This window comes from Pogona vitticeps, chromosome 5, assembly GCF_051106095.1.
Source record: "Pogona vitticeps strain Pit_001003342236 chromosome 5, PviZW2.1, whole genome shotgun sequence".
In the NCBI taxonomy this organism is placed as follows: domain Eukaryota; kingdom Metazoa; phylum Chordata; class Lepidosauria; order Squamata; family Agamidae; genus Pogona; species Pogona vitticeps.
Genome location: NC_135787.1, coordinates 135663084 through 135688852, shown reverse-complemented (window position 1 = coordinate 135688852; position 25769 = coordinate 135663084). Strand labels below are relative to the sequence as shown.

Genomic DNA, 25769 nt, shown 5'->3' with positions numbered 1-25769 from the left:
TCAAGACCAACTGTGAGCCCAATATATGCAGGATTAAAATACATTTTAAACTCTCATCCAGGTGGGTTATTTATGAGTATTGGGGCCTTTTCTGAGTCCCGTGGGATACCCAATATATTGAGGGTTATCAACATGATTGGGGTCAGGTTAAAAGTATACATCTTGTATTTCCTAATCCACTGAGAATCACAGTGTCCCTACCCTCTAGAGCCAACCTACCAAGAATCAGTATACTTCCATTTCTTGGCATCATAGGTGTCTAGAAATTACTATGGATCTCTCATCTCCAACATATGGTACATGGCTTGGAACTAACAGGCACCCCCAAGGGAGTGGGCAATAAACTTGTTATGTCAGTTTCCAGCCAAGTTATTTTTTGCTGGGGTCTTGACTTGAGAACTTAATCCGTATTGGAAGGCGGTTCTCAAGTCAAAAAGTCTGTAGGTCAAGTCTCCATTGACCTACAGTGCATTGGAAACCGATTAATCCCGTAACAGGCCGTTTTTGTTCCATTTTGGTTTTTTTCTGGTCTGTAAATCAATTCTCAGGCTGCAAGTCAAACCTAAATTTTGCGGCCAGAGAAGTCTGTAACTCAAAAAGTCTGTAAGTCAAGCCGTCTGTAAGTCAAGGGTCCACTGTACATTGGTAGGTAGCTGAAACTCAGGGACCTTTTTTACAGTTTTTCTGCTGCCAGTATTGTAAAAGACTAGCTTTGTAGCTCTAGTTTAGTATGAATTCTACAACAAACTGTAGCTCTGGGGAACTAAAATGTCCTGGCTGAATACATGGAGGTTAACACAATTAAACACAATATTGCAGGCAAAATGATCTTCCCCCTCCCCAAATAATTTTCATTCCACCGAAAAGGATCAAATTGGACAGAGGGATTTTCGTGAATGTATGTGACTAATAACCAGAATGGCTATATATTATGTTCACCATTAGAGACTGTATGTAACCTCATACCAGCAGCTCTGGAACGTGAGCAGGAAGGTTTGGTTAGGCTTATGTCCTACATATGGTTTCCTATTAACATCCAATTAATTTCCATTTGGTCACTGTGGTCTGATCCTTTGGCCTGATGGGGCAGACTTTATCTTATGGTTTGTGCCACATTTCAAGTGTCTTGACTGACATTCAACACATTTTGAAAATGAAGGATAACAGCTTCAGTAGCACAGCTATGAAGCTTCAACTACCTTTTAACAATCCCCTCTACTTCTTTTGTTGACGAGAGAGCGGGAAATGTTATTTTGCTGCTACAGTGGCACCTTGCTAGACAGTTACCCCGCATGACAGTTTTTTTTTTTGCTAGACATTGACTTTTTGCGATTGCTATAGCGATTTGCAAAACAGTGATTCCTATGGGGGAATTTCGCTGGACAATGTTTGGTCCCTGCTTCGCAAACCGATTTTTGCTAGACAACGATTTTGACAGCTCCCTCTGCACTTGCAAAACGGGTGTTTTCGGGATCTAAGCTTCGCAAGGCAGGTATTTAAACAGCTGATCGGCGGCTTTCCTATGGTTGATCTTCGCTAGACAATGACGATTCTTCCCCATTGGAAGGCATTAAACAGGGTTCAATGCATTCCAATGGGGAAATGCTTTTCACTAGACAATGATTTTGCTAAACTACGATTTCAGTGGAACGGATTATCATCGTCTATCAAGGCACCACTATATTTCTGGGCAGTGAACATTTTCTCTCTTAGGATGGCCCTGGAAAATGTGACTTCTCAGAGAGGTTCCTCCCATTGCTATAAACTAACAAAACTACACCCTGATGGATAGAATTGTATTCTCCCCACTACTGTAAACACCCCTATTGTGAATAGTTTTGAAGACCTCAATCTCCTTCTCCTGTCCAAATCAGCAGCATGTCAATTTCAGCACCTTTTAATTTAGTCTTGGTATAGTTAATTTTTTGCAATATAAATTGCACAATGACAGCCTTTTGTGCTGGTGTCATGTACTGACTGGGACGTGGGGAAGCCCAGGTTCTCAACTTCATCAAACCATGAAACTCATGCAGAACTTTGCGGCAACCTCTCCGGCTAACCTACCTCACAGGGTTGTTGTGAGAATTGTGTGAGGGGAAACTTGTAACAGATAAATAATAATAATTGTGTGTATCAAGTCAGTTCATCAAGCTACCCTTTTCAGGGTTTTCAAGATAGAGAGTACTCAGAAGTGTGTCAGGCAAAAACAATTTAAAAAAATAAAGAAGACAAAAATGTTGTGGCTCCTTAAAAACTAAGTGCTATATTTTAATGTGAGCTTTTGTGGACAAGTCCACTTCTCCAGACTTGTCCATGAAACCTCACATTAAAATATAGCAGTTAGTCTCTAAAGTGCCACACACATTCTCCATCTTATTGCATGGTAATGATATGGTCATGAAAACTAGACTGAAGTGTTTACTCAAACAAGATGTAAACTGTCTATCAACAAAAACATTTACATGTGATTTATAAACAGACTCAAAGGACTATCTTTGAAATAGCTCTTCCTTCCCACAAGTAATTCCCTGAAGGACATACATTAGGACAAGTTTAAAGATTAACTATTGGAGGCTTTGAGATTTCATTTAAAATGTTCACAGAAGTAATATCTGGTTGCAGCAAAGTTCAAAGCTGCTAAGAGCTATTCGAGTGGCATTGAATATTTCATACATCAAGGGGAAAGCCTACATTTACCTTTACTTAAGTATTTTCTGTGAAAAGTCGCTCTGAAATATCACACATCATGCTTGCTGAACTATGGGAAAAAATTGATGTTTCCACCTCATCCAAATTTTTTAGATCTTTGTTAGGAATTCTACGTCTTTTTTCAGAAGTTCCAAGCAAGATACTGTATGTTCAGAAGAAAGTATGGTTTGGTGGGTGTTGAAATATTGCCACATCTCTGGCATAGTATTTTAAGTTAGATTTTAAACTAAGAGGCATAGAGATCTTATTTCTCCATCCAAATGACTTATGATGTGTTATTTGTACATTGACACTTCTGACTATTTAATTGTGTATATATATAAGATGGGCAAGCATGCAACAGATTGTCAGAAACTATTGCCTTTGACTTCTGCCTATATCCAGGAGGACATTTCAAACCCTAAAGTTATATACAGAGTAGAGAAGAGTGAGTCCCTCCCACACCAGCTCCATAAGTTAAAACCTATTCAGTGGTTCTGGAAGCATGTAGAGACTACACACGATGAGGGCAGAGTTGCTAGCCTTGCCACTTCCATAATCACTTCATTCAGATACAAATGACAGCCTGACTTTTCAGACTCTTGTTTTTTTTTTTTTTTTGCAACAACATAAGGGGCGGAGGTAATATACTCCCTCATAGTCCGTGGTCTCTACATGCTTCTAGGATATCAGAATAGGGTTTCAACCTAAGCTTGCTTGAAGAAAATGGGAGAGAGAGTTCTTTCAGGGCAGTGGAAAGTTAGGCCAAAGGAAGATTATTGCCTTACATTGCCACTCCATTCTTAGCCCCTTTTCTCCGAATCTTTGGTGTGAGGAGAAATACTGGAGGCAAGAAAGTTTGGTAGAAGGCCTGGACACAACAAAGAGTTTACGGCTACTGGGCAGCATAAGAAATGTAGTTCCAAATCTCCTCTAACTCAGTTCCAGGAGGAACTATATTCTCACTCTCTGCTGATGAATTATAAGGGGAATGTTTTTTTGTGACTTTCAGGCCTAAATGAGGAAGCTTTTGCCTTGTTACCACAAGTTTCAATTTATAATTAAAACAAACATATACTCCAAGTTTTACTTACTACTAGCAGTGATTATTATTATTATTATTTTTAATGCTGAGGACACACAGGCAGCTAGAAACTGCAAACCTGTCGTGACAGGTAGCAAAACCTCTAAGAAAGCCTTCTGTCTTGAATCAGAACATCATTTTATTATTTTGTGCTTATTCAGAGCATGCATTTTTCTCTTACACTTTGCCTGTTGAAAACACTTTTGGCCCCAGCATGGAATTTTGTCACCAAGCTATGTGTCCTTTTGAATTTCGAATAAACCCTCACATGGAATGATTTTGTGCAACATGGTTTTGCCGAGAGTCTGGCTAGATTGAATCCAGCACCCTTAAGCCTCAGTAACCCTTTATGTATTTCTACATAATATATGACCAGACCATTCACAATCTTGTGGTATGTGCTTCAGATATATAACTAAAGGACCAAGATCAAGGGAAAGAGATGAGTACATCACACAACATGAATATTAGACTGGAATGGTGTGCTGATTTATCACAAGGGCTGGTATAATGACATCTCACTTGGTCATACTCATTTAAATGTAATCTTGTATTCACTTGTGCTGTATATGGTAGTGTGACATATCTCAAATTGCTTGGTTCTGGGCCCTGCTTCATAAATTTCTCATATTTGCTACAGTTAGGTAGAATATCTGGCAGCTAGAGAGCTAACTAGTGCACAGTATTGAGATCATAGGACCCTGTAGGAATAATTGCACTGGTTGTCATCCTGGATCCAGGTCAATGTGTTGATGTCAGTCTCTACACTACTACATTCCATGGGGCAAGAAATAAGAGACCATCTGGCTTGTTCTGGACTTGTTAAAATCTTCAAGAAAAGCCTTCTAGAGAATATCAACACCCGAGGAGGGCTACTTAACAGGCACACAGAACTTTCTCCTATGTTGCTCCCAGACTATGAAATGCACACTCTTCAAAGATGTGCATCCCAATGTTGTTGCTTTTAGAAGGGTTGTAAAGACATATTTTTAAACTAAGGAACTGTTTTATATTTATAGTGATTATTTTAACAGTCAGCTTTTAGACTAAGCATACTTTAATGGTTTTATGGAAGAATTTGTTTTTAATCTCTATTTATATTCTTTTTCTTGATGTTTCTTAGCTGCATTTAATACTACTCTGTAATACTCTGCTTTTAATACTATATACACAAATGTACACACATCATCATCATCATCTCACCAATTCAGAAGACAATGTTATGCATTAAATATATTGGGTGAGAACAATGAAAACATACATGTTAATATACTTATTAGCATGAACTATGCCACAAAACACGTTATTTGTTTTTCCATCTAGAGAAGACATTGAATACTATTTGCTTCCCCGTGAGTATTGAATAAATCTAGGGATCCTGTATGAGATCACACTATGCACCATGAAGGTTTCTATATATGCTACTGTTGTTAGAAAGTCACAATTCGTAAGTAGCAGTACAGTTGAATGCCACACATGTAGTCATGGTTACCAGTTTAGACAGCTTGAAAAGGGAATTAAGTGAGTCCATGCAGCCTGTGGCCACTACTGCTTAGCTTTCAGCTTTAGGTATATCAGTTGCTGGGGAACATGAGATAAATGGTGCAGATGGACTTACAGCTTTCTACAAGCAACTGTTTGGCCACTGTGTAGCTGAATGATGGATGGGTCAGATCCAACATGGCTCTTTGCATTTTCTTATACTCAGGGAGGAGCTGCCTCTCAGGAAGTGGTCTTCATCCTCTGCTCCGAATTTCTTCTTTTTTAAAAAAAAAAATTATTTTTAACTTTCCAAAACAAATACAAGAATACAAAATACTCCCTATTCCAGTCTAAACCACAGTGCACCCCCATACCCACGGGACCCTTTGGAGCAATATTTTTAATATGAACCTCTTTTCCAAAATTGGATTGTTGTTTACAGGCTTTCCCCTTTCCTTTCACTAATACAAATTGAATAAATCTACCCCAGATAGCATAAAAAATATTTGAACTTCTTTCCCTTCTTTTCATCTTCAGTTCAGTAAATTTATCATTTATGATAATCATTCAATGTCTGAATTTCCAAGGTTGGAAAATGTTATTTTACAAAACATTTTAGAGCCAGTAATGCAAAGCCCATCATGGCTACACAGTAGCTGAAATCCAATAAGGAGTCACAACTAGAGTGGGCAGTCGAATCAATGGAACTTACACAGGTGATGACCCACCAACAGATTCAATGGGGCCTCCTGTGGTTGTGATTTCCTACTGGATTTCAGCCACTGCCTGCAAAATTAGGTAATCACCCTTTAAGAGCAGAAGCAGTGCTCTGGAGGTCACTGGTAAGGCCAGAGGCACACTTTGCAGAGGCAACACCCCTCCATTCTGTAGGTGAAAGGCAGCGCCAGGGCCTGCTGCAAAATGCTGTGTCTGGAGTCCTGACCTACCCTGCCTTTGCTCAACAAACCGGTTGTGATCTTTTCCTACCCTTCAGTGCCTCTGTTGAAATTCTCTGTGACCCCTTAGTTGTGAGAAAGAAATATTCCCCACCCCACTCCCACTCTGCCTCCCAAATCAAATCCAGTGGATAAAAGCAGACTATCACACTCATGGGCAGAAAACGATGCTCTGGAGATTGCTTTTGAAGCAAGCTCTCCACCACCACCTTTTCATCCCTTGTCGAAGGAGGCTGCTTGCAGAGAAGCGGGACAAACTCTATCAGTTTTCCCTTGCTTTTTTCCAGAATGGTAAAACAAATATATGTAACTTGGATGGCGGGGAGCACAAGGGAGTTCTATTTCACATTTGTATTTTTACTAAATTTTAAGAAAAGTTTAATTTATGCAAGAAAATCCCAAGGCTGACAACTCAACACAGCCTTTTATATCAAATCACGTGTTAAGGTTCATGAGTACTGTATTTTTCCATGTATAAGACGAGACTTTTTTACTTAAATAAATGGACCAAAAATTGAGGGTAGTTTTATACAGGGCAAGCAGCCTCTTTCCCTGCCTTTTGCGAAGCTACAGAATAAAGCAGCCTGAAAGGGTTAAGGATCAAAGGGGTGCAAGCGCACTGCCCTTTCATGGCTGCATTAGCCATTTCCTAAGCTCCGCAGGGCTTAGAAAGCGGGAAAAGCAGCCGGGAAAGGGTGTGAGGATCAAAGTGGCGCGCATGCGCGTGCGTGCTGCCCTCAAATTTTCTTATTTGGGTGTTAGAAAAGGGGAGGTTGTCTTATACTGTGGGTCGTCTTGTAAACGGAAAAATACGGTACTTCCTCCTGTTGCAACCTTATCTCTCTAGATATGCAAGTGTTTCAGTACTATGGGTCTGAGGTACGAGACATGCACTCAAATCCATATTAACTCCCAACTAGCTAATAAAGTAAATATGTACAAGCTAATTTGCCAAATATGGATTTGGTTACAGTAAACAGACATTCTCTTTATACACCTGCACTGTATCTAGGTATGAAACCAGCCTCTCATCTAATAAGGCTACAATCAGTATTATTTTCCTGCTTTTAAGGAAAAATGGTTTCAATACAAGATACAGAGTAATACTGGAGATGAAAGCTTCATTTACATCACAGGATCCAGGAATATGGTGATTTCTTTAAAAAAAATTGATCAAAGAATTTTAATCCCTTTTTTTCTAAACTATTTTCAGATGAAACATAGTTTCAAATGTTCTCTGATATCATAAGCTTTTTATGGCCTAAGAACTTTTAAAACTGTAATAGCCCCAAAAGTGAGAGTTTATCCTATCTCACTTTCATACAAACATTTTAAGCCTTCGGCTGTCCCTCAGGCAATATCTAACCAAGAGAGAAACCAAGAAAAAACATGACATAAGTGGCTCACAAAATGAAGAACTATATAGTAATTTTACATTTACAGTAGCCTTGGTTGGACTACAGAGCACAGTTCTGCTTCTTGTAGTGCAATAAGAATTTGTATGGGGAAAACATAGGGAAGGAGGTTAGAAGCCATCAAGTGACTGGGGCAAATCTTACTATGTTTTGGAGAAAATGGACAGAGAGAAGTGTTTGTCCCTCTGTCATAATCACAGGCATCAGACCTGAGGTGACTGCAGGAGAGTAAATGTTGGAGATTCAAGATAGACCAAAGGAAGTTACTAGCCTATAGAATTCCTTTCCACAGAGTGTAATGTCGGCCAGCAGTGCAGTGGTGTCGAACTGTGGCCCTCCAGATGTTCTTGGCCTTCAACTCCCAGAAATCCTGGCCAGCAGAGGTGGTGGTGAAAGCTTCTGGGAGTTGAAGTCCAAGAACATCTGGAGGGCCACAGTTCGACACCACTGGTGTAGGGTCATGTCTAGAGGCCACAAAGACAACTAGTTTCTGTGTAGCTAGAGTTAGTGAGGGCTACTGTCATCATCTCCTGCCTATAGCCTTTATATAGGCATCTGACTGGCCATGCTGGTAAACAGACGTCAGGTAAAGTGGGCCTTTGAACTGATCCAGCAGGGTTCTTCTTATATTATTAAACTGTTTAAATACAAATATTTAATAATGGGGATGGGATGGGAATAAGCATAATTATACCTTGTACTGTAAAATACTTTCCTCTTCCAAGAGACCCATCTTGGCCAGGAGCTACAAACCACAATATCTATTCCCTTCTCTACAAAGAATGAACAGACCATCTAGAAAAGTTATTTTAAGCAGCAGTTCTTGACTTGATCTGTACAATATTAAAAATGAGGTGATGATCTAATGCAGGCAAAGAACTTTCTCTTCAAGCAGGCTTTTCCTTAGTGACCGACTGTCTAGGAGACAATATATGGGATGGTTTATATTTTTGTTGCTTCTAAATCTGTTTTTGTAATGCTTTTATCTAACATTTAAATACACTGTTATTAATTCTTCTTTAATATTTGAATAATTTATTGCTTTTAACTTTCAATATTATGCTTTTAATGATGTAAGCCATCTTGGGTTCTTTTTTAAGGAGAAATTATTTTAAATAAATAGATAGTTTATATGTAGTACCTCATCAGACTATGAATTGGAGTTTTGCTTTTGAATGTTCCCTAGCGTGCAGAACTAGTATACACAGACGGAAGAGGTTTATTAGTAGGAATGTTGCACAGCAAGTAACATTAACTGTAAGCAGTTCCAAACCTGCAGTCTTTAACCAGAATGCTTCCATGTATAATGGCTGAAATCCTCTTGCTTTGTGCAGCAAGTTGCAACTAGAGTAGGTTCACTGAAGCAAAGGAATGAGCAAAGAAATTGACACACCACATCCCCACTGGTTCAACAGGCCTGCTCTAGCTGTGACTTGCAGTGCAAAGCAACAGGATTTTGACCAGTGCGACGAATGCCTGTGGAAAACACACAGAAAAGTTAGTTAAACTAGCTAACACTTGCTAATGTACTAAGAAATAGTAACTAATTGCTTCTTGGTTTTTTTTTTTAGCAATCTTTCTGAATTATTATTCAAAAGTCGCAAGAACAGAAATTAAGGAATGGCTTTTCAACAGTTTTCTTTGAGAGGTAGCTATGTAAATACAGCTGTGTTGTAGGAATCCTTGCCACCTCTAAATAGGCTCATGTGAAATGAACAGCTTCCCTCATTAGCATCAAGGGATATTACATTCAAATTACTGCAACCCCCCTTGAAAATAAGGTTTCTGAGAGTGAAGGCAGTGGGGGTGGGGGGTGAGGAGAGGCAATTTCTAGTGCCTTAAGTTCCCTTTCCACTCCAGCTGGTTCTTAGCTTGAGATTAGAAACAATGATCCATTTCATCCATTCCCGCTCAAATAAGAGATGCACACATCCCTTGAGAACCAAAGGATGAGTCACTACTGACAGCAAGAGGGACAAGTCTAATTAAGGCATACCAATCATTGTCTACAAGAGGGATAATTAGTCCACAAAGGGTCATGCAGTGAGTCGGGAACATATTAGTTCCAAAAACAGCTAGCACTGCTGTCATAGTTAACAAAAGATACATTTCAACAAGGAAATATTACACATGGATTTTTTTAATTAATTTTTTTTAATTGGTACTTGCAAAAATAAAGCATTTGTGCCAGACAGCTGAGGGCAGAAGATCTTGAAGAAAACTGCTGTGAACTCCTTCCCCCGCTTCCCACATGGGCCTTGCATTGGATTTCCATCAAACTACTGTTTTCTTTTATCAAAGTACCTCCTAATTATATTATGGCAGTGGTCTTTCTAAAGAGTTCTATGCGATAAATCAGGTTGTCTCCATTGCACAGATAGATTAATTGACATAGATATTGCAAATCTCATTCTTTGCTTCAAAATAATGCTGACCTAGTGCCGGGGGGGGGGGGGAGAGGTGCTTTTCCTTTATTAAACTGTATCCCAAAGTGCAAAACCCTTATTTTGTCATGAACTCAATTACAGTCCAAGGCTGACCTGGTGGACCAGCCTTGGGTACCATTACTTGGTTACACTAGATGATTACAAATTATATTTAGGATCTCTCTCTCTCTCTCTCTCTCTCTCTCTCTCTCTCTCTCTCTGTGTGTGTGTGTGTGTGTGTGTGTGTGTGTGTGTGTGTGTGTGTGTGTGTGTGTAAAAATAGAACAGAACAATACAATCCAGTAACTTTAGAATAAAACTATCTGTACAGTGAATAACTCTATCTATTAAGCCAGAACTGTCTTAAATGCCAGGCAGCAAGGAAATGAGAAGCTTGATCATTCCTCAGCATGCCAGTTGTAGATGGCAGGTAGCACTGCCACAGAGGTTCTTTGCCAGGGGCATGTTACCTCTTAACAAGAAACCTTCCAACATATACCAAGATAGCTATGTTTTCCCTGTATATAAACTTACATTCTTGCTGAGCATTAGGAAATGTGTGTAAGACGTCTTTTTCGTTAAAAAATGAAGCACTCTCACCATCAATATTTCATTCTGATATTTGCACCTTTGAAAAGAAAATCAAATTTACTCTCCTCCATCTCTGAAATTAAATGCACAAGATTCTTTTATACGCAGCCCAACTTCATCTTGAACATCTTGTGCCTAAATGTATTGTATGCTTCTATGTTCAAGGTTAGAAATTAATCACATACGCGTAAAAGAAAAATCCATGCAACAAGCAAAGGCCACAATAGCCCGTCAAAACAAGTAAACCTCCTTTCTGCATGTTATTTCACACCTAATGGGATATTGTTGCATATTGAATTTAGTTTCTCAGTGTACCCCTCAAAAACCAACATTGATAATAGAGACAGCAGGGTAATGGTTTCTAAAGCTACTTTGATTAATTATTTTTGCATATGTTTCATTTTTCACTGGAAGCCAGAGAAGCTACCTATTATTATTATTATTATTATTATTATTATTATTATTATTATTATTATTATTATTATTATTATTATTATTATTATTATTATTATTATTATTATTATTATTATTATTATTATTATTATTATTATTATTATTATTATTATTATTATTATTATTATTATCCCACCTATCTAGTCATTTCGACCACTCTATGCAGCTTACAACATAAAACATAACAAGTTCAAGAAAAAATTATAACAATTAATTAATTAAATGATTTTGCAATGGGAAAAATACAAAATAAATCAAATAAAGAGAAAAAAAAAGGAAAGAGGACAGGAATTAACTGGAAGGGAAGGCCTGTCTATACATCCACGTTTTTAGTTGATTCTTAAAAGTACCCAGCGAGAGTGCAGCGCGAATCTCCGGAGGTAGGTTATTCCAGAGGTGAGGAGCCACCGCCGAGAAGGCCCGGGTTCTAGTTCTTTCCTTCCGGGCCTCCCTCGGCGTCAGGCTCCTCAGCCTCACCTCCTGGCTCACGCGGGTGACACGGGTAGAGCTAGTTGGGAGTAAGCGTTCGGCCAAGTATCGAGGTCCTAAACCGTTTAGGGCTTTATATGTAAGCATTAACATATAAACATATAACACTTTGAAGTCAATGCGTAATACCTAATTTCATGGAACAGATTATAGTTTGATTAGGTCACTTTGTACCAATGGTATGTTTCACTACAAATAAAATATACTGAAAAACTTCAAAACAACATGTTTCCCCTGCATGTTTTCTATCACATCACCTATATCACAACTGCCAGGCAGGTACATTGCCTTGGCAAAATAGTAGGGGATGCATAAAGCATAGTGTTTCTATACTTATCAAATTACTTGTTCCAAAGTAGGTCCACTGAAATCCGATAACAATCAAGTGAAGTTCTTAGAGATGCTGGTTAGGGACATTAAAAAGGCTCGTTGTGTCGGGGCCACATCCGCCAGCTCTGTGTCTGGATGGCTTGTTCCCAGTCACATCCCAAGCAGCAGCCAACACCACCATTTCTCTGCTTCAGCTACAGCTTTGACAATTTACAGCATTGTTGTGAGGATGAGTGAAATGATTTGTTCAACTGTTAGGAATAGTCTAAAGTATCATAAATGCTCAATATTACCATTACTAATCAAACATGGTCATAGACAGAAGTACTCTGTTTCTGTCTGTCTGCATGTATAATTGTAGGTGTACAAATGTAGGTGGATGCAGATAAAGTACAAACTAAAACATTTTAAAACAGTAGACATATAGATTGCCTTTAAAAATTACCACCACAATATGCCTTTCTTGCTAACATCAGCAGGGCTCCTTTCAGATAACATACATCACTGGCAGAATACTTAGTATTCTAAGTTATCTGAAAAGTTGTAAGTCGCTTTTATTGATAAAGGTGTAATGCCGTCAATAAAGAGAAGGAGCCAAATCTGATGTTATTTTAGACGTGTATATGGTATCCAGGTTGGAGGACACCATAGCTCTGTACTCGGCTTATTCTCAATTTTTCTTTAACAGCAACATCTCAGAATACATTTATCAATGTCAATGAACTACTGGCCTTATTCTGCAGTTTGTAAACAATGCTTCTGCTATCCCTTGTTAATGCAAGGGGTAAAAGGATAGGAGCAGAGGATAAGATGCCATGTGACTGTGTAAAACATGCTATGTATGCCAGAAGCTTTTTCAGACGCTAGGTCCAAAATTTCCTAGAACAGCATGGTCAGTGGCCAAGCTGAGCGCGGGTCTCTTGGAACTAACAAAGTAAATTCTACAATTTCTGCTACATGCTATGGATTGCATGGTGTGTTAAAGTGAACCTTTATTGATCAGGTCAAAACATTTTGAAATCCCTTATGTACTTCTAATCCACGTGGTACTTTACAGTATCATTGCATTTATTGTCACGAGAATTCTGGAGAGAATCCACAAAACCACACAAATACTTTCACATGCCCAATATCAAACCTTTACAATGCTGGGTATATACACATTACAAATATGTATACTGTTTATGATATTGCTCATTAATGTCAATTTCAAGCCAAATTCCTATCAACACTGGTGAAGGATAAAACAGTCAAACATTACTTGAAATTCCAAACAAAACATCTTGCTAATATGAGTGCCCACAAGACAACTCTTTGACTTTATTGATATCTGCATCCAGCTTCTTGATCACAAGGTAGTCAAAGCCATTCAGAATAGAATTATCATAAAACGTCATACAACAAGATACAAAATACAAAGTTGATCTTTCTCCCCTCAGGACAACCTGTTTCACACCCCACATTAACTATATCCACAAGATGGGCTTGGGAATATAATAATATCAGAGCAATAGGCCTAGCAAGTTTCCCTGAGGAGAAAAGAAGATCGGAGTTGTCACCTCCCAACACACATCAATCTCTCTAGCAACTGTAATGACACCTGAAGCCCCATCCATCCAATAGATCCTAAGTCATCACATTGTTAATTTACATATACACTCAACAGTTGATGGCAAGCGGTAAATCCAAGGTTGTAATTTCATAAATTCACTTGAAGAATGCTTCTATAACTCAGTGTGGCCTGCTGACATACAAACTGGGGGCTGATTTAGTAGGCTAGACTTGGGCAATGTCTATTGGTCATGCCAGATGAGAGCAAATTAGACCCAAACACTTAGAAGACTGCACTATTTAAGCATGCTACTGTGTACACAGAGAAGGTAACTGCCAGACTTGTTTTTACTAACAGGTAAATGCCTATACTATTCTTTATCATCACTCTGACATTACATGTTAAGACACTAGAATTTTAGACTGATACAATAAGACTATTTTTTTTAGGTCAGTCATCACTCTGTCTCTAAATACCATGTGTAGTAAGCAATACAGTAAAATTTTCATCTAAATCAATTTATCTAGGTAATATAGTAAAGTTTTCAAAATAATTTAAAATTCATGTCTATGTTGTTTTTCCAAGGTTGCATTTATTAATTGTTATTTTCTTTATATGGCAGGTTTCTTTTTGAAGACAATAAAAACAGAAGACAACAACATGGAATCTGAAATTAATGCTACTATATAACTGGCCTACTTCCTTGTCTATGGCATTCTGGATGGACCTCATTTCAGACAGATTTCAATATTTATCGTTTTGAGAAGAACACTATTATTTCCCAAATATGCCTCTTCTAACGCGACAAAGTGATTGCAAAGGTGCAACGTACTTCCAGCTACTAGTGGGGTTCTGTGCCTGTTCATCATGCATCATTTGACAAATGCAAGGGACTGATCTACCAAATGATCAACTTTTTCTGAACTTCAAAACTTTAATTGTGCAGGGCCAATTATTTTTCAGAAATACTGAGCTAAGATGAAGGACATGCCATTCAAAATTCAGTTTTTACTTGGCCTAACTATCATTGCACTGGTACAAGCAGTAGGTAAAAAAGCAGACTGCCCACAGTCTTGTACATGCGAGATAAGACCGTGGTTTACTCCAAGATCTATATACATGGAAGTTTCAATGGTAGATTGCAATGATGTGGGCCTTTCTACTTTTCCAGCTCAATTGCCTGCTGACACACAGGTTCTGCTTCTTCAAGCTAACAATATTCAAAAAATTGAATACGCAGCAGAATTCCCAGTAAACCTTACTGGCCTGGATTTATCTCAGAACAGTTTATCCTCAGTGGCCAATATTGAACTTTGGAAGATACCCCAGCTTCTTTCAGTGTATTTGGAGGAAAATAAACTTACAGAGTTGCCTGATAAATGTCTCTCTGGGCTAAGCAACCTCCAAGAGCTCTACATTAATCACAATCTGCTTTCCACAATTGCACCAGGAGCCTTCATAGGTCTTGGTCGTCTCCTGAGACTTCATCTCAATTCAAATAGTCTACAACTGATCAACAGCAAGTGGTTTGAACCTATTCCTAATCTGGAGATCCTGATGATTGGAGAAAACCCAATAATCAGAATCGAAGATATGAATTTTAAGCCTCTCATCAGTTTGCGGAGCCTGGTTTTAGCAGGCATAAATCTCACAGAAATACCAGATAATGCCTTGGCTGGCCTTGACAATTTAGAAAGCATCTCTTTTTATGACAACAGATTAGCTAAAGTGCCACATACAGCTCTTCAAAAGGCTAAAAGCCTTAAATTTTTGGATCTAAACAAGAATCCCATTAACAGAATAAAAAGAGGCGATTTTAGCAATATGATACACCTCAAAGAACTGGGAATTAATAACATGCCTGAACTGATATCTATAGATAACCTGGCTGTTGACAATTTGCCAGATTTAAGAAAAATAGAAGCAACCAATAACCCCAGATTATCATATATACATCCAAATGCATTCTACCGACTTCCCCGGCTAGAATCACTTATGCTCAACAGTAATGCACTCAGTGCCCTGTACCGCAGTACAATTGAGTCTCTGCCTAATCTCAAAGAAATCAGCATACATAGCAACCCTATCCGATGTGATTGTGTCATCCGGTGGATAAATATGAATAAAACTAGCATTAGATTCATGGAGCCAGAGTCATTATTTTGTGTGGATCCTCCTGAATTTCAAGGCCAGAATGTGAGGAAAGTTCATTTCAGGGAAATGATGGAAATTTGCCTTCCCCTGATTGCTCCAGAAAGCTTCCCCTCCAGCCTAAATTTAGAAGCAGGCAGCTATGTTTCCTTACACTGCAGAGCAATTGCTGAACCAGAACCGGAAGTATACTGGATAACTCCATCAGGGCATAAGCTATTGCCCAACACTGTTTCTCTTAAATACTATGTACATTCAGAAGGAACACTAGACATTAGTGATATAACACAAGAAGAAAGCGGCCTATACACATGCATAGCAACTAATTTAGTGGGTGCAGATTTAAAATCCATTGTGATTAATGTGGATGATTCTTTCCCCCAGGATAATCATAAAGCTTTGTCTATTGAAGTAGAAGATGTGCGCCCTAGTTCCATCCTACTGTCCTGGAAAGCAAACTCTAAAATACTGAAATCTGCCATCCGATGGAGTGCCATTCCAAAAGATGGAAACTCCCCAACTGCACAGAGTGCGCGGATTCCATCCCATATAAAGGTCTATAACTTTACACATCTTACCCCATCAACAGAATATAAAGTTTGTATGGACATCCCTACAGTCCAGCTGCAGAATGCAAGACAATGCATCAATGTCACAACAAATGGATTGGATCCAGCAATGACAAATTATGAGAAAACCAACACCACTACATTGCTTGCCTGCTTTGGTGCTCTTTTGGGATTCTTTTGTGTGATGTCTCTCTTCAGTTGCATCTTCCACGAAATGAACTGTGATGCAGGACACAGCTATTTCAGGAATTACCTTAAAAAACAGACTTTTTCTTTTGGTGAGCTTTATCCTCCTCTTATCAGTCTTTGGGATACTGACAGGGAGAAAAGCACAGCCCTTGAGATCCAAGCAACGGTTATAGGGGTCCCACCTAATACATCGTGAAATGCCAATATGAATATACTTAGTGTTTCAAAATGGGGCAACGCAAGACTGTAACTCTGCTCAATAAAAAGGCAAAAAAGGTTACAAAAAATCTGAACCTCAGATTCAGCCAATGGTGGTGGCTACAAATACAAATGTCTGCCGGTGTGGTATATTTTTTTTAAACAAAACAAACACCTGTCTTCAAAGAGTTCTGTGACAACCAAATTGTTTTTTAGGATTTTAAAGTGTGACTTCTTATAATCTAAGAGGCACTCGGTACTGTCTAAGCAGTGCAAGTAGATGAAAGAAATTCTGTATTCGTTGTTTTTTTAATTAAATGTAGGAATAGTGGAACTGAGTAATACTCTCCTCCTGTGTTGTATGACACACATTAGCCACGAGTTTTGTTTTGTTTTTGTTTTGGGTTTTTTTTTTTGGCAGTGAACCAATAAAATTAGAATTGACCCGTGGTGTAATGAAATGGATAAATTCTGTAGAGTAGGCAGTGAGTATGTGAAACTTTTTTATGAAGAAAAATACAGTTTTTTGATTACAATCAAAATAGTTTGCATTTATTTATTTCTAAAGAAATTCTTCTGGAACATATACTCCAACTTACAAGACTAATGACAACACTGAAATCAAGGGAAAGTAAATTAGCTCTAATTAACAAGAATTAAGTTATGCTTAGCCCATACATTTTAATGCATAGTTAGTATATGCATTCTTCCCTGAGGAAAATGCAGTACTGTTCAAAACAAGTCCAGAAAATCTATATGCCTTTTGATGTTGATGGACTAAATCATCCTTTACTACTGACCAAGCTAAAAAGGGTTGATGGAAACTGGACTTCCCCACCATGGAATCTTATTTGTTTTAAGCAACTGTGTCCCTAAATATCCATCTGTATCAGGATCTGCATATGTTTTTCACTAACTGAACAGTGAGACACAATTTCACAAGGTACAACTCAGTAACACTCAACTGATTGTAAACCATACTTAATATTACCACAATTTCTGTCACATTTTATGAGCTGAATTTTCCAAACCTTTTATACTATCATTACACGAATCATTCTGATGATTATTCCCATTTCACCTATATAAAAATTAAACAGATAAATCAAGATTTGACAAAGCAATGGCTTTGTTCCACAGGAAATATGAAATCAGATTATTTACTTAAACCATTTATATTTCACCCTATATCTTATTATATCAGGGAGGGGTACAGCAATAAAAGCCACATAAAACAATTCAAATGTAAAACTTCAAACATATTTAAAACTATATGCATACATTAAAACCAATAACAAAAGGGAAGCTTCCACAGCTTACTACCTTAATCCCAGAAAGTCTTGGTGAATAACTATCTTTTAACATGGTGCCAAAATGAGTTTAGGGTTAAGGCCAGTGATAGGGACAGTATTTCATAACTGGGATGCTAGAGCTAAGAGAGCCCTCTCTCATGTCTCTACATAGTGGATTGTTCTCAATAGTGGGACATGGAATATTAGCCCCCCCCCCCCCCGCAGCATATCTCAGTGATCTGGCAGGTGTGTATAAGGAGGGTGATGCCCTCAGATATCCAGGTCACAAGCCAATTAGGTCATTAGCACCTCAAACTCAGACAAGATATACAGTATATTGGTAGCCAGTGAAGGTTTTTCAGAAATGGTGTAATGCAGAGGTCCCCAACCTTGGACCTCCAGATGTTCTTGGACTACAACTCCCAGAAGCCTTCGCCACCACCTCTGCTGGTCAGGGTTTCTGGGAGTTAAACAACATCTGGAGGCCCAAGGTTGGGGACCACTGGTGTAATGTAATGTCCAAATGATGCTCCTGTTAGCAGTCAAGCTTATGCATATTACACCTATTTGCATCTTCAAGAACAGCCCTATTTAAAGTGCATTACATTAGTCTACCCAAGAGGTAACCAGTGCATGAGCTACTGTAGCCAGGATGTCCCTGTCCAGGAATGGTCACAGCCGGTGGGCCAATTGGCCCCAGGCATTCTGAACCACTGTGCTCACCTAAACATGAGTGATAAAGATGGTTCAAGGAGTAACCCTAGGCTATGTACCTGCTCCTTCAGAGGAATTGCAGCCCCATTCATAAAAGCTGTGAGATCTACTGACACACAGAGTCTCCATCTTGTCAGGATCCATCTTCAGTTTATTGGATCTCATCCAGCCCAATACAGCCACAAAACAGTGATTCAGGTCATACACAGCCTCAGTCAATTCTGTTGGCAAGAAGCAGAGCTGAGTGTCATCAGCATACTGATGGCACCCAGCCTCAAAATTTCAAATGACCTCTCCAGCAGCTTCATATGGATTTTGAATAGCATGAAGAAACAGAATATATTCCTATGGTACCCCACAGTTTAATCCTCATGAAGCTGAACAGAAATCCCCCAGTCCCAGTCTTTGGAATCAGTCCCACAGGTAAGCACCATACAAGACAGTGCCTTCTACTCCCATTCTGCAGAGCTAGTCCAAGAGAATACCACAGTCAACAGTATCAAAACAATTGCACAGCCTCCATCCTTATTCTGGAGTACATCACTGGTCAAGATGACCAAGGCTGTCTCAATGCCAAACCCTGGCCCGAAACTAAACTAAAATTAGTCCAGATTTTCTGTTTCCTCCAAGACCATCTGAAGTTGCCCAGCCATCATACTCTCAATTACCTTGCCGTAAAGGGGGGATAGTTGTGTTAGGGTGGTAATTCACACATACCTCTGAATCCAGAGAGATCCTCTTCACAAGAGGTTGCAGTATTTCCTCTTTCAAGGCAGCAGACACAACTCCCTGAGATAATGAGGCATTTATCCTGCACCCACCCAATTAATCAACTTCTGCTAGATACTATTAGCCAAGATGAGCAAGGGCCAAGCTTACATGCACTAGGAGAAACAGATTCAAGAGTCTTATTCACATTATCAGGCCACAATGACGAAAAATGGTCTCACAAACCCTGACTAGATGCCCCACTGGACACTCCACACCCCCATCACTGTAGTAAATACAAAATCAAGTTCCACATGAATGTGAGTGATTTTCTAGCAAATTTATTAATGCAGGCGGGGTTCCATTCCTGGCCTCTTTGAGCCAGGTCGCTGTATAGATTGCCCAATGATATACGGGCTGGATCTTCTCCAGAGAGGCACAGTGGGGAAATGAAACTCTCAATCCCTGGCTCCACAGTCAGGTATTTCAACTAACTGAGCTATCCAGTCAGCCTTTGCTTACATAAATGGGCTGTATTGTTTACACAGAGAGAGAGTTTAGATTACTGTTCTTCAAACAAACACAAAATGCCCTCAAGAAATGTAAAACTGTCCTAAACAGGTCTTTCATCCAATCTATCAAGAAATTTATGACATACTTTTGACCTTGTTTACTTTTCTGAGGTAGCAACTATTAAGGAACTTTCTCACAAGATATACAATGTGATCAAACACTACTTATCCCAAGGGATAAGCAAGATGAGATTACACCGTTGATCAGACCAAAGGAATAATTCCAACTAATTCAGCTATGACCCTAAACAGGAGAATTCTGTCTTAAAACCAATATTTGATTTTACTCTTATGCCAATTTATGTGAACAAAACTGAAGAGCACAAGCTTGTAAGAGGGCAATGAAAAGAAAATCATGCTCATTGTTAAGAACTGAAACAAGACCACCATATAAAACCAATCAAAAATAAGGGGCTAACCCACCAAATTATGGAGTGGTACATCCCTCCAGATTTGGGCAATACGTACTTGTATGATTTCAAGGAAAACAGGTTTTGCATAATTTTCATGTCAGATTTGGCATCCACCAAATTTCCTAAATCATAATAGCAGTACTAAAACCAAGTATGAGGAGTGGTCTGAATACAGTCCCACATGGTCAAGCAGACAGGCAGTAGTATCATACTGGAAGGAAAGTTCTTAGCAAGAGTGAAAGATATGCAAAGAACAGAAACAGGGTAGGTTCTACCATAGAGCAAGGTGCTTCAGCAGGCACCACGGCAAGGGTTTTAAAGGAAGGCAAGAAATTAGTCTGAATGATGCTGCAAGACATCGTTCCAAACATTTGCCTCTTCATTTGGGTCATGCTATAGGTATTTGGAGTGACATTAAATTAGAAGAACTGCAAGTGGAAGCAGCAGCATCTTCATCAGGGAGATGAGAAACTCAGAAGACTCCAGAGGTTCATAGGGTACAGTGCTATACCATGAGAACACTGGGTAACCAAAACACCATTAAGTTAGCAATGCTGAGGTTAGCTTGTGATCTGTGGTCAACTGCCTTGGTCATATCAAAGTTGAAAGTCTGGACTATTCATTATGTTGGATGATCAGCATAAGCAGAAGCATTTCTATACAGTGCCAAAGGGTTTTCTTATTGTTCTCATGCCATGTTCTTTTGTACAGAATGGACAGCATTAACACCATGTGGAGGGGGGAAATTGTCACTTGAGTTTCGAACAATTTGGTTCCATCTTAAAATGTGACAATTTTTGTATAATGCCCAGCAGTTGCTTGCACCTACAAGTGATTTTTAAATTGAACACAAGGTGGAAGGTACGTGTGTGGTGGAGGGAGTGCCAGTAGTAATTATCTAATATCTGAAATCTGGATGTTCATGAATTCAATATGTTTCACTGAACACACTCTTTACAAACCTGATGAATCGCTATCACACACATGCCGACATTAGAATTTATCAGCCAGACATGGCCATACATCATGGGAAATTTCAGCACTGAGGACAGAGCTTTTAGAGGCAGGCTATTTATCAAACACACAGTAGCTGAAATATGACCTAATATAATGCTGGCACTGTGTAGGTCAGTACGAACTTGCTCATGTATCTTGTATGTTTGTCTTTTGAGCCAAAACACACTCACAATCTGTTACTGTTATAGCGCAGGACTAGAATTACATTTGTTTCCAGCAATGCAGTTGAGATCAATGGCCTATAATAACCACACAGAAATCACACAGAACTATAAGAATTTCACATCTGTTAAATGAAGTTAGCCATTATTATAATTCAGTTCTTCAAATAAATAAATAAATATCCAGTTTATGAATGGAATATTTTGCTTCTGTACCCATGATTCAAAAAGTCAGGAAATGGCCCAATATTACCACACAAATATTGTCCTCACATTGCCAGAAGGAAAAATGGATGCCACGTTTTACATAGCAATGGGCAGATGGAATGTAGAAAACACCAATGACAGCATCAAGATGGTCTACAGGATACAGTGGTGCCTTGATTTATGACTGTCTTGACTTACGACCATTTCAAGTTACGACCAGCTCCGTATGCAAAATTCTGCTTCGACGACCAGAGCTTCGAGCTACAACCAGAAAAAAGGCAGGGAAAAAGGTAGGGAAATTCAAATTGCTAACTGTTGGTGGCTAAGAGGCTCCTTCTTTTTAGCTCTTTTGCCCCAATCATTAGAGAGTGTTCAGAGGAGGCTTCAGACTGCCTGATAAGGTGCTGCTTCCTACTTTTTAAAAATTGGCTGTTCTGGGTGGGCTTTGCAGTGTGGGTTTGGGCTGGGTGGTAGGTTATATTTCTATGCTGTGATGGGTCTTGCATTGTTTGTTTTTTGTTTTTTGTTTTTTCTCCCATTTCTGATGGGTCTTGCAGTCTCTGTTTGCTTTTCAGGTATTTCTTTTTGCATTTCCGATGGGTCTTGCAGTCTCTGTTTGCTTTTCGGTTTTTCTTTTTTGCATTTCCGATGGGTCTTGCAATCTTTGTTTGCTTTCCAGGTTTTTCCTTTTGCATTTCCGATGGGTCTTGCAGTCTCTGTTTTCTTTTTGGTTTTCTTTTTTTTCATTTCCAGTGGGTCTTGTAGGGTTTGTTTGCTTTTTGGTTTTTTTTTCCTTCAGCCAGTATGGATCAATCACATTTCCGATAGGTCTTGCAGGGTTTGGTTGCTTTTCTGTTTTGTCTTGTTTTCCTTCTGCTGGACTGGATTAATGGCCTTTCTGATGGGTCTTGTAGTGTTCGTTTGTTTTTGGTTTTTTGGTGATTTTTTTCTTCGGCCAGAATGGACTAATTTCATTTCAATGCATTCCTATTGGAAATAGTGCTTCGACTTACGACCTTTTTGAGTTACAGCCATCTTCCAGAACCAATTAAGTTCATAAGTCGAGACTTATGTTGTAAGCAGTGTCTTGGCTGCAGTACTGCAGTTTAACCACTGCACCACAAGTCTCCTCAAATATCAGGACAGTTTTTCAACAAGTGTGAATGGTAATGAAGTCCAGTTTCAAGGTTATAACTTTTTGTTTGGGCTGCCCCATTTTTAGAACTGCCTTGTAGAATCTTGATTGCTCTGCTGCACAATAATGTATAATGTTTTATACTTCAAAATTTCACACTTAGAATAAATTTCATTCTGAGAGTAATTTTATCAGTTGGACTGACTGACATGTTTTCTTGGACAAGAACTAATCCAGCATATTCAAGGTACTGTGCTTAAATAATATATGGTATGCCAGTTCTATAAACTTTTTTTCTATAAATTAATTACTCCAGTGAGTGCTATTTTGGTACAGAACACACATAGATGATCAAAAGCAAAACACAATTCGTTAATTTCCGGTTGTAGTATAGCTCTAGCGACACAAGTGAACAGGTGTTTAAGACAGAATGTATTGACTGCTTCTCTTTGATCATAGTTTCACAGTCAACTCAAAAGAGTATTAATCAAAATAAAGTTTGTCATTGTGAGACCATGTTTCTTCACATATGCTAGGCGATTTCTGTGATCATTTTCCTTACATTATTCAATGGCTAGTATATACAGTTATGAAAAAGAATGAGAGGGAGCTGCAGTAATAGGAACCTGTTATTCTTATTCATATCTTAAAGGGACTGATGTGTAGTAGGATGATATTCTCAGTCTCCCTGAATCGTTTTCTTCCAGCAGAGAAAATGAGGGAGGGAAGTCCCCTGGCTACTGCCCTGCCCTGACAAAACATTTTTAGCACTCCTATAGATTTGCAGTTAGTAAAAGATATCCCACTTTGAAAACAAGAGTTACAGATCCTTCCATACTAATATATATTACTATTTCATGTATGCGGATAATATTTATACTGTATTTTCAAGACTACAGCCCCAAATCTGTGTTGCTAAGCTTAGCGAATATCATACAGAGATGAGGGATCAATTCTGTGTCAGCTTGCTTTTTAAACAATAATTTATCAAAATTTTTAAATTGCTTCATGTTCAGAATGGAAAGAGTGTGAGAGTTCAGAAAGAAAGAATCTGAAATTCACATATGCCTTCTTCTACACTCATTTTGAGAGGTTAACTCTTAAAAGGCTGGGTCTGAATTCCTGCACATTCAACTGTAGCATTACTGAATAAGAGTTGAAAGGTTCCTCATATTGGCAACCAGGTGCAACATAGTCCTCTCCATGCAGGGAGTTGTTGATGTATACCACCATGTTGCCTTCAACTTATGGAGACCCTATAAATGGGAGGTCTCCAAAGTGTCCTGTCTTCAACCCCCCTGCTCAGCCCTTGCAAACTCAAGCCTGTGGCTTCCTTTAGGGAGTAAATCTATCTTGTATTTGCCTTAAGGGAATATGCCTATTGAATCTGACTAGCACAGATGGGTGAAAATCTCATGCGATCTGATTTTTGATGCATTTACTAAAATTTTGGAGATCACCTTATTTGGCGTGGAAATAATATGAAGTAAAAATCTCAAAACTTGAAAATGTGGGGACAAGTTGGAGAGATTTCCACAACCCTAGTATCATATTATATGGGCAGGGCTAGTAGATTGGTCTGCACCATCTTCTGAGATGCAGAAGGTACCATGCCCTACTTTCTTATTATTGCCCCCTTACACCTCTGCATTGCAAACCACAAGGCATTCTAATTAGTAGATTCCCTCAAACAGGAAGATTTTTGGTGGCTTCTGTGGGCTACTGAAGAGAAGAGGTAAAACTCTTCACAAAGACTGCAAGTCACCTTGAGCACTACTTTCTAGTAGAAAGATGGGGTATAAAAGTACAGTAACACAAAGTTTGCTTTACCAGCCCCATTCCATTTTTGCACAGTTAACATAAAACTTAAAACAAAACAGCCTATTTGCATCTGTAACTCAAGTACATGTTGGTTGAAATTGGCTTATGTATATACAGTATTTAAGTTTTATGTTGAAATGGAATGGGGCTGGTAAACCATGCCTTCCTCCCTGTCATAGCTTCTCCCACTTCCTAAAGTAGGACAAATGGGATCAAGGATTTCTGTTGACTGGGGTGGACTCTGTTGAAGAAAGGAGCAAAAATTAGTCAGAGACACCTTCTATGATCACAGCTTGACTTCCAAAATGTGCATCCACCAAATTTTAAGGGATTTTCCACATACTCTATACTCTGATGTTCAGCTGGAGGGTAAATCTACATGGCATTTCTGAGCAATTGGACAGGAGTTAGCTTCTTCTTGAAAAGGATGCAGAGAAATTCACTCCCATCAACCAAACTGTACATGCTCAGATCCAACCCAATAGTGAAACACACTATTATGTGCCTACCTTTAAGGGAGCTATGCAGGCTTCTGGTTGTTACACAACATTGAAACAGGAATGATTCACATTTTCTGTCACTATGCTTTCGCTTCTACAGTGGTGCCCCGCATAGCGAGGTTAATCCGTTCCAGATTAACCTTCGCTATGGGGAAACATCGCTAAACGGAACGGAAAAGCCCATTGGAACGCATTAAACAAAGTTAACTTCATTTACTGTGTTCCAAATGGGCCCAAAACTCACCATTCTGCAATGTTTCCCCATCCGGCCACGGCCATTTTGGGTGTTCCGGTGGCCATTTTGGGTGTTCCGGCGGCCATTTTGGGTGTTCCGGCGGCCATTTTGGGTGTTCTGGTGGCCATTTTGGAACCGTCGGACAGCTGTTCCCCCATCGCAATGCGAAGATCGATAAGCGAAATGCTTACCGATCGTCGCACAGCGATTTTCACCCTATTAAAATATCGGTATGCGATCGCATTAGCGATCGCAAAATCCGCATCGCTATGCGTATTTATCGTTAAACGGTGCGCTCGTTATGCGAGGCACCACTGTAATTGAAAATCCAGTGTGTATATTTGCCCTGCATGATCGCTCTATATATCCAGGCTCAGGGCAAGCTACACAAACTTTTACAGTGTCACACATTTGTGATAGT

At 39.1% G+C, this 25769-nt stretch overlaps 2 protein-coding genes across 6 annotated transcripts in view; one reads left to right on the top strand and one right to left on the bottom strand.

Annotated features, from left to right (window-relative positions):
- Window positions 1-17115, top strand: part of LRRN3 (leucine rich repeat neuronal 3) — a 63683-nt gene extending 46568 nt beyond the window's left edge. Inside the window, exon 2 of the mRNA XM_020805473.3 lies at window positions 14089-17115. Within this exon, the coding sequence (XP_020661132.3) occupies window positions 14445-16571 (2127 nt within the window). The 5' untranslated portion in view covers window positions 14089-14444 and the 3' untranslated portion in view covers window positions 16572-17115. The remainder of the gene's footprint in view (window positions 1-14088) is intronic.
- The window catches only part of IMMP2L (inner mitochondrial membrane peptidase subunit 2), a 659819-nt gene that overhangs the window by 391313 nt on the left and 242737 nt on the right, over window positions 1-25769 (bottom strand). The gene's annotated exons all lie outside the window — the stretch shown is intronic.